The 10,379-nt window shown below is 56.3% G+C and overlaps 1 protein-coding gene across 1 annotated transcript in view; it reads right to left on the bottom strand.

Annotated features, from left to right (window-relative positions):
• Positions 1-389: 389 nt before the first annotated feature.
• The window catches only part of LOC311370845 (chromodomain-helicase-DNA-binding protein 5-like), a 17,484-nt gene continuing 7,494 nt past the window's right edge, over positions 390-10,379 (bottom strand). Inside the window, exons 4-8 of the mRNA XM_084489145.1 lie at positions 5,148-5,266; positions 3,838-4,118; positions 3,408-3,538; positions 3,165-3,297; positions 390-555 (exon numbers count right to left, since the gene is read on the bottom strand). Coding sequence (XP_084345271.1) covers positions 470-555; positions 3,165-3,297; positions 3,408-3,538; positions 3,838-4,118; positions 5,148-5,266 — 750 coding nt within the window. The 3' untranslated portion in view covers positions 390-469. The remainder of the gene's footprint in view (positions 556-3,164; positions 3,298-3,407; positions 3,539-3,837; positions 4,119-5,147; positions 5,267-10,379) is intronic.

Genomic DNA, 10,379 nt, shown 5'->3' with positions numbered 1-10,379 from the left:
CACACACACACACACACACTTAACGGGAAACCATGTGACACGATCTCAGCCAATCACAAACCCTGATAGTTCAGATGCATGTTGTGAAGGAGCAGGTAGAGAGAGTGAGAGAGTGAGAGAGAGTGGGTGAGTGAGCGGGTGAGCGGGTGAGTGAGCGAGTGAGCGGGGTGAGTGAGCGGGTGGGTGAGAGAGTGAGAGGGTGGGTGAGGAGAGAGTGAGTGAGTGGGTGAGGAGAGAGTGAGTGAGAGGGTGAGGAGAGAGTGAGTGGGTGAGGAGAGAGTGAGTGAGTGAGTGAGTGGGTGAGGAGAGAGTGAGTGAGTGGTGAGGAGAGAGTGAGTGAGAGGGTGAGCGGGTGAGAGGGTGGGTGAGAGGGTGAGTTCTTACGCAGTGCGGGCAGCTCCAGGTGCCCTCGGGGGCCTTCTCCATGTCGGGGTCCAGGCAGACCATGTGGTAGGCCCTGGGACACGTGTCACACAGGATGATCTCCCCGCCCCTGCTGGCACACCTCGCAGTAGTCCTGGTGGTCCGTCTCGTAGCCGTCGCCCTCCTCCGCTTCTGGAGAGAGACACACGGGTGAGGGGGGGGGGTCAACGCCTGGACCCCCCCGTCCACTCCTGGACCCCCCACCTGGACCCCCCCCCCCCGTCCACTGCACAGCACCGCACGCTAACGCCTGAGCATTACAGACAACAGCACGCTAACACCTTAGCATTACAGACAACAGCACGCTAACGCCTTAGCATTACAGACAATAGCACGCTAACGCCTTAGCATTACAGACAATAGCACGCTAACGCCTTAGCATTACAGACAATAGCACGCTAACGCCTTAGCATTACAGACAATAGCACGCTAACGCCATAGCATTACAGACAATAGCACGCTAACGCCTTAGCATTACAGACAACAGCACGCTAACGCCTTAGCATTACAGACAACAGCACGCTAACGCCTTAGCATTACAGACAACAGCACGCTAACGCCTTAGCATTACAGACAACAGCACGCTAACGCCTTAGCATTACAGACAACAGCACGCTAACGCCTTAGCATTACAGACAATAGCACGCTAACGCCTTAGCATTACAGACAATAGCACGCTAACACCTTAGCATTACAGACAACAGCACGCTAACGCCTTAGCATTACAGACAACAGCACGCTAACGCCTTAGCATTACAGACAACAGCACGCTAACGCCTTAGCATTACAGACAACAGCACTCTAACGCCTTAGCATTACAGACAACAGCACTCTAACGCCTTAGCATTACAGACAACAGCACGCTAACGCCTTAGCATTACAGACAACAGCACTCTAACGCCATAGCATTAGAGACAACAGCACGCTAACGCCTTAGCATTACAGACAACAGCACGCTAACGCCTTAGCATTACAGACAACAGCACTCTAACGCCATAGCATTAGAGACAACAGCACGCTAACGCCTTAGCATTACAGACAACAGCACGCTAACGCCTTAGCATTACAGACAACAGCACGCTAACGCCTTAGCATTACAGACAACAGCACGCTAACGCCTTAGCATTACAGACAACAGCACGCTAACGCCTTAGCATTACAGACAACAGCACGCTAACGCCTTAGCATTACAGACAACAGCACGCTAACGCCTTAGCATTACAGACAACAGCACGCTAACGCCTTAGCATTACAGACAACAGCACGCTAACGCCTTAGCATTACAGACAACAGCACGCTAACGCCTTAGCACTGCAGTGAATAGGACGCTAGCATGCTAACAAGTGACTACTGCTGCTCCCAATGGAACCAACACCCTGCACAGAGCACATCTAGATTAGCATTTTATGCTCCATTTTTCATTTTGTGTTGTGTTCCAAAACACCCCTGGAGTGCACGTGACGACAGCCGTGCACGTGACGACAGCAGTGCACGTGACGACAGCAGTGCACGTGACTCTACAAGATGGCGTGGCTCTAATTATACTCCTGTTGACTCAGGCCCCATGATTCAGACGCCACGGGCTACAACACTACAGGGACCTCCTCCTCCTCCTCCTCCTCCTGGTGACCCACGGGCTACAACACTACAGGGACCTGCTCCTCCTCCTCCTCCTCCTCCTCCTCCTCCTCCTGGTGACCCACGGGCTACAACACTACAGGGACCTGCTCCTCCTCCTCCTCCTCCTCCTCCTCCTGGTGACCCACGGGCTACAACACTACAGGGACCTGCTCCTCCTCCTCCTCCCTCCTCCTCCTCCTCCTGGTGACCCACGGGCTACAACACTACAGGGACCTCCTCCTCCTCCTCCTCCTCCTGGTGACCCACGGGCTACAAACACTACAGGGACCTCCTCCTCCTCCTCCTCCTCCTCCTGGTGACCCACGGGCTACAACACTACAGGGACCTCCTCCTCCTCCTCCTCCTCCTGGTGACCCACGGGCTACAACACTACACAGACCTGCTCCTCCTCCTCCTCCTCCTCCTGGTGACCCACAGGCTACAACACTACAGGGACCTCCTCCTCCTCCTCCTGGTGACCCACGGGCTACAACACTACACAGACCTGCTCCTCCTCCTCCTCCTCCTGGTGACCCAGCACCTCCTCCTGGTGACCCACGGGCTACAACACTACACAGACCTGCTCCTCCTCCTCCTCCTCCTCCTCCTCCTCCTCCTGGTGACCCACGGGCTACAACACTACAGGGACCTCCTCCTCCTCCTCCTCCTCCTCCTGGTGACCCACGGGCTACAACACTACAGGGACCTGCTCCTCCTCCTCCTCCTCCTCCTGGTGACCCACGGGCTACAACACTACACAGACCTGCTCCTCCTCCTCCTCCTCCTGGTGACCCACAGGCTACAACACTACAGGGACCTGCTCCTCCTCCTGGTGACCCAGCACCTCCTCCTCTGGTGACCCAGCACCTCCTCCTCTGGTGACCCAGCACCTCCTCCTCTGGTGACCCAGCACCTCCTCATCTGGTGAACCACCACCTCCTCCTCCGGCCCTCCAGACAGACAGGAGGAGGAGCCATCGTCTCCCCCTCCTCCTGTGGTCCATGACAGACAGGAGGAGGAGGAGACAGACAGACAGGAGGAGACAGACAGACAGACAGACAGACAGCAGGAGGAGGAGACAGACAGACAGACAGACAGGAGGAGACAGACAGACGCCGTACCTTTCTTCTTCTTTGGTTTGCTCTTGGGGGTCTTCTTCTTGGAGCGCGAGGTGCGGCTGGTGGAGCCCTCTGACACACTGTTCATACTGGTCTCATCAAAGTCACTCTCCACGTCAGGCTCCTCCTCCTCGCTCTGGAGACACACACACACACACACACACACAGTCAGGTTGTGCATGAGAGTGAGAGTGAGAGTGAGAGTGAGAGTGAGAGAGAGAGAGAGAGAGAGAGAGAGAGACCCACCGAGGACCTCTTCCTCTTGCTGTTGAAGCCCCCCAGTTTGATCTTGAGGGGGGCCACCTTCTTGGTCTTGGCCAGGTTCTTCTTCTCCGCCGGCTTGGCGGTGGGCTTGGACTTCTTGCGGGCGTTGGGACCTGGAGGAGAAACCGTCAGTCACTCACTCCATCACCCCACAGCGTACCAACCAGACCTCCTCTGCCAAGGGCCCCGGGCCCCAGGGGCCCACAGGCAGGGCCACACAGCGTACCAACCAGACCTCTGCCAAGGGCCCCGGGCCCCTAGGGCCACACAGGCAGGGGCCCCCAGAGACGCTCCCAGACCCGAGACATCCCATCCCTCCATTCTAACAGAATAAGGATGAACACTGAACCAACAGGCCCCCGTCTGAGAGGACCCCCCCCCGACCCCTGACCCCTGACCCCACCAGACTGACCTTTGCCCTCCTTGGTCTTGGCCTTGCGGAGCGGGACGACGGGCGCGGCCGTGGGCTCGGCGGGGGGTGCGGCCGGCGGCGGGGGCGGCGGCGGCGAGGGGGGCGTGGCCTCAGACACCATGGTGTCCACGGCGGCCGGCACGCTGGCGGTGGCCAGGGCGGCGTTGGCGGCGGCGGCGCCCCTCAGGGGGTTGTTGGTGCTGAACTCGCGCCACTTGGCGCCCAGGACCATCATCATCTTGGACACGGCGATCTTAGGGTTCTTAGCGGCGATGAGCGGCCTACACAGAGAGAGAGAGAGAGAGAGAGACGGGTAGAGAGAGAGAGAGAGAGAGAGAGAGACGGGTAGAGAGAGAGAGAGACGGGGAGAGAGAGAGACGGGGAGAGAGACAGAGAGAGAGAGAGAGAGAGAGAGACCGGGAGAGAGAGACCGGGAGAGAGAGAGACGGTTAGAGAGACGGTTAGAGAGAGAGAGACCTTGTAGTTGGTGAGGGAGCGGTGTGTGGAGGTGGAGGTGTGTGGAGGTGGAGGTGTGTGGAGGTGGAGGTGTGTGGAGGTGGAGGTGTGTGGAGGTGGGTGGAGGTGGAGGTGTGTGGAGGTGGAGGTGTACCTGACGAACTGGCTGAAGGCCTTGTAGTTGGTGAGGGAGCGGTGTGTGGAGGTGTGTGTGGAGGTGGAGGTGTGTGTGGAGGTGGAGGTGTGTGGAGGTGTACCTGACGAACTGGCTGAAGGCCTTGTAGTTGGTGAGGGAGCGGTGTGTGGAGGTGTGTGTGGAGGTGGAGGTGTGTGGAGGTGGAGGTGTGTGGAGGTGTACCTGACGAACTGGCTGAAGGCCTTGTAGTTGGTGAGGGAGCGGTGTGTGGAGGTGGAGGTGTGTGGAGGTGGAGGTGTGTGTGGAGGTGGAGGTGTGTGGAGGTGGAGGTGGAGGTGTACCTGACGAACTGGCTGAAGGCCTTGTAGTTGGTGAGGGAGCGGTGTGTGGAGGTGTGTGGAGGTGGAGGTGTACGTGGAGGTGGAGGTGTGGAGGTGGAGGTGTGTGGAGGTGGAGGTGTGTGGAGGTGTGTGGAGGTGGAGGTGTACCTGACGAACTGGCTGAAGGCCTTGTAGTTGGTGAGGGAGCGGTGTGTGTGGAGGTGGAGGTGGAGGTGTGTGGAGGTGGAGGTGTACCTGACGAACTGGCTGAAGGCCTTGTAGTTGGTGAGGGAGCGGTGTGTGGAGGTGGAGGTGTGTGTGTAGGTGGAGGTGTGTGGAGGTGGGTGTGGAGGTGGAGGTGGAGGTGTGTGGAGGTGTGTGTGGAGGTGGAGGTGTACCTGACGAACTGGCTGAAGGCCTTGTAGTTGGTGAGGGAGCGGTAGTCCTCCTCAGTGAACACGTGGTCGATGTCCTCCATGCCCCAGTCGTCCAGCAGCTGGGACGACGTCTTGGGCTCCTGGAGACCAGAGAGAGCAGTCAGGACCAGAACAGGACCAGGACCAGGACCAGGACAGGACCAGGACCAGGACCAGGACCAGGACCAGGACAGGACCAGGACCAGGACCACCAGGACCACAACCACCAGGACCAGAACCACAACCACCAGGACCACCAGGACCAGGACCACCAGGACCAGGACCACCAGGACCACGACCACCAGGACCAGGACCACCAGGACCAGAACCACAAAACCAGTACCAGAACCACAAACCCAGTAACAGAAACAGACACACAAAACCAGTAACAGAACCACACCATCAGTACCAGTAACAACCCCAGAACCAGACCACCAGAACCAGTAACATACCCCCACACCACCAACTAACCAACATGACTAACCAGGTCATCGGACTAGTTAGAACACAATGAGAAATATAAAATACAAGGAGAAAAAAAGATTTAAAAAAAGATGCACAATCCTACTGGTGTTTCTATTTTGAATCGAGTGAGGAAAACACAACCATAAATCATAAACCATAAATCATAAATCTACCCCCAGACCATCGTGGCTATAACGCAGACTCCCTGTACTAACACCACCCCCACAACACACACCACACAACACACCACACATACAACACACCACACATACAACACACAACACAGCACACAACACATACAACACACACCACAGACAACACACAACACATACAACACACCACAGACCACATACAACACACATACAACACACCACACAACACATACAACACACCACACAACACACCACACAACACACACCACATAGCACACCACACATACAACACACACCACAGACAACACATACAACACACACAACACACCACAGACCACACACCACATACAACACACACCACATACAACACACAACACACACACACCACACACAACACACAGCAGCGGAACACAGGACAGCAGTGGTCCATGTCTCCATACGGCCTCCCACCTCCACGCTGCAGGCCAGCGTGTGGAGCCGGTGGCTCTGGGCAGCTCCACCGCCCCCTGCCCTACACCGACCTACAGGTCACCTCTTCAGTGGCTGCCTCTCCCCCACCGGGCCCCAGGGGCCCCGGCGAGGGGCCCTCATCGACACTGATCTGATCAATCCATCAGCCAGAGAGAGAGAGAGGGCTGAGGGCTAATGCTGCTAATGGGGGCTCTGCCGTTAGCGCGCCGCCGCCGCCGCCGCCGCCGACACACAGAGCCGCGGGACGCCCACGACTCTGATGGTCACCGTGACAACAAAGACAACGTGGCTGTTACCCCCCCCGACCTGCACGCCGCTAACGAGGCCTAACGAGCCCTCTCCACCTGAACCACTGGGGGGATATAGAGCAGCTTATAGAGCAGCTTATAGAGCAGCTGCAGCCTGTCGCTACAGACAGTTAGCCAGAGCGCTACAAAGGGCTAGCCAGAGCGCTACAGACAGTTAGCCAGAGCGCTAGTACAGACAGTTAGCCAGAGCGCTACAGACAGTTAGCCAGAGCGCTACAGACAGTTAGCCAGAGCGCTACAGACAGTTAGCCAGAGCGCTACAGACAGTTAGCCAGAGCGCTAGTACAGACAGTTAGCCAGAGCGCTACAGACAGTTAGCCAGAGCGCTACAGACAGTTAGCCAGAGCGCTACAGACAGTTAGCCAGAGCGCTACAGACAGTTAGCCAGAGCGCTAGTACAGACAGTTAGCCAGAGCGCTACAGACAGTTAGCCAGAGCGCTACAGACAGTTAGCCAGAGCGCTAGTACAGACAGTTAGCCAGAGCGCTACAAAGGGCTAGCTAGAGCGCTACAGACAGTTAGCCAGAGCTCTACAGACAGTTAGCCAGAGCGCTACAGAGAGTTAGCCAGAGCGCTACAGAGAGTTAGCCAGAGCGCTACAGACAGTTAGCCAGAGCGCTACAAAGGGCTAGCCAGAGCGCTACGGACAGTTAGCCAGAGAGCTAGTACAGACAGTTAGCCAGAGCGCTAGTACAGACAGTTAGCCAGAGCGCTAGTACAGACAGTTAGCCAGAGCGCTAGTACAGACAGTTAGCCAGAGCGCTAGTACAGACAGTTAGCCAGAGCGCTAGTACAGACAGTTAGCCAGAGCGCTAGTACAGACAGTTAGCCAGAGCGCTAGTACAGACAGTTAGCCAGAGCGCTAGTACAGACAGTTAGCCAGAGCGCTAGTACAGACAGTTAGCCAGAGCACTACAGACAGTTAGCCAGAGCGCTAGTACAGACAGTTAGCCAGAGCGCTAGTACAGACAGTTAGCCAGAGCGCTACAGACAGTTAGCCATAGCGCTACAAAGGGCTAGCCAGAGCGCTACAGACAGTTAGCCAGAGCGCTAGTACAGACAGTTAGCCAGAGCGCTACACAGTTAGCCAGAGCGCTAGTACAGACAGTTAGCCGGAGCGCTACAGACAGTTAGCCAGAGAGCTACAGACAGTTAGCCAGAGCGCTAGTACAGACAGTTAGCCAGAGCTCTACAGACAGTTAGCCAGAGCGCTAGTACAGACAGTTAGCCAGAGCTCTACAGACAGTTAGCCAGAGCGCTACAGACAGTTAGCCAGAGCGCTAGTACAGACAGTTAGCTAGAGCGCTACAGACAGTTAGCCAGAGCGCTACAAAGGGCTAGCCAGAGCGCTACAGACAGTTAGCCAGAGAGCTAGTACAGACAGTTAGCCAGAGCGCTAGTACAGACAGTTAGCCAGAGCGCTAGTACAGACAGTTAGCCAGAGCGCTAGTACAGACAGTTAGCCAGAGCGCTAGTACAGACAGTTAGCCAGAGCGCTAGTACAGACAGTTAGCCAGAGCGCTAGTACAGACAGTTAGCCAGAGCGCTAGTACAGACAGTTAGCCAGAGCGCTAGTACAGACAGTTAGCCAGAGCGCTAGTACAGACAGTTAGCCAGAGCACTACAGACAGTTAGCCAGAGCGCTAGTACAGACAGTTAGCCAGAGCGCTAGTACAGACAGTTAGCCAGAGCGCTACAGACAGTTAGCCATAGCGCTACAAAGGGCTAGCCAGAGCGCTACAGACAGTTAGCCAGAGCGCTAGTACAGACAGTTAGCCAGAGCGCTACACAGTTAGCCAGAGCGCTAGTACAGACAGTTAGCCGGAGCGCTACAGACAGTTAGCCAGAGAGCTACAGACAGTTAGCCAGAGCGCTAGTACAGACAGTTAGCCAGAGCTCTACAGACAGTTAGCCAGAGCGCTAGTACAGACAGTTAGCCAGAGCTCTACAGACAGTTAGCCAGAGCGCTACAGACAGTTAGCCAGAGCGCTAGTACAGACAGTTAGCTAGAGCGCTACAGACAGTTAGCCAGAGCGCTACAAAGGGCTAGCCAGAGCGCTACAGACAGTTAGCCAGAGAGCTAGTACAGACAGTTAGCCAGAGCGCTAGTACAGACAGTTAGCCAGAGCGCTAGTACAGACAGTTAGCCAGAGCGCTAGTACAGACAGTTAGCCAGAGCGCTAGTACAGACAGTTAGCCAGAGCGCTACAGACAGTTAGCCGGAGCCTGTGGCGCAGCGGGCTAGCCGGCGCGCTACAGACAGTTAGCCGGCGCGCTACAGACAGTTAGCCGGAGCCTGTGGCGCAGCGGGCTAGCCGGCGCGCTACAGACACAGATCAATACGCGGGCAGCTCGTTAGCGTCTCATCACAGCCGCGGGCAGAAGGCTCGTCTGCAGCGCTCGTCTCACCGCGACCAGCGGGAGGAACGTCTACAGGGTCAAGTTCACCGAGCACTGCGGCGCTAAGCAAGGTTGCCATGGAAACAGCATATATGCCTTACACACACACACACACACCTCCCCCCCCACACACCCATCCTTGCATAAGTGTCATTAAGTATGAGGCCTGCTATTGGCCGACGGGCCGGGAGCCGCAGACAAAGAGCTGCGTCTGCCAATGGGTGGTGACGACGATGCAGGACGGCAGGCCCATTGTTGACCACTCTGTAACCCCCGCCAGCACACACACACACACACACACACACACACACACACACACACACACACACACACACACACACACACACACACACACACACACACACACACACACACACACACACACACACACACACACACACACACCTCCCAGCTCTCCATAAAACTGACACCTCGCTGTATCTGCTGACGATCGTTAATCCCATCTGGGATGACTCCATTAGTGGACGCTTCCTTTTCCACAATAAAACCCTGTTTCAAATAAATAATAAAAGCCCCCGTTCCCCGTTCTTGGCCCGGCGGCCGTCTGCGTTTCACAGTAAGAGTCCCCGACCGCCGCCGCCGCTCCGGGTAGAAATAGAGAGAGAGCAGCCAGGGCCCCTCAGAGCCGCTCTGGAGTCACCTCCACCTGAGGGCCCCTGGGCCCCACAGCGTTGGATTTAGCTTTTGAACAAAGTGCCTTCTGGGGGAAACACGGACAGTGGACTAGACCACACAGTGGGAGGGTACGGCCCTCAGGAACAGCCCTACGCCGGCCGGGGCCACTGAGGGCCCTTCAGCGGGGACGCCCCTATCACACACTCCAGCTCCGCCTCCGCTGAGTCCCAGCAGCCTATCAGAGCCCACCTCCACCAGCACACACACACACACACACACAATCACATGGCCACATTACACACACAACTACACCCGTCATGCTCACTAACTAAACACACGCAGTCAGAACTCACACACAGTCAGAACCACACACACAGTCAGAACCACACACACAGTCAGAACCACACACACAGTCAGAACCACACACACAGTCAGAACCACACACAGTCAGAACCACACAGTCAGAACCACACACAGTCAGAACCACACACAGTCAGAACCACACACAGTCAGAACCACACACGCAGTCAGAACCACACACACAGTCAGAACCACACACACAGTCAGAGCCACACACAGTCAGAACCACACACAGTCAGAACCACACACAGTCAGAACCACACACAGTCAGAACAACACACACAGTCAGAACCACACACACAGTCAGAACCACACACAGTCAGAACCACACACACAGTCAGAACCACACACACAGTCAGAACCACACACACAGTCAGAACCACACACAGTCAGAACCACACACACAGTCAGAACCACACACA

Source organism: Micromesistius poutassou (genome assembly GCF_964030765.1).
Source record: "Micromesistius poutassou genome assembly, contig: SCAFFOLD_1066, whole genome shotgun sequence".
Lineage (NCBI taxonomy): Eukaryota > Metazoa > Chordata > Actinopteri > Gadiformes > Gadidae > Micromesistius > Micromesistius poutassou.
Note: the sequence above shows the minus strand (reverse complement) of the source record. Positions and strands in the feature narration are given on the sequence as shown.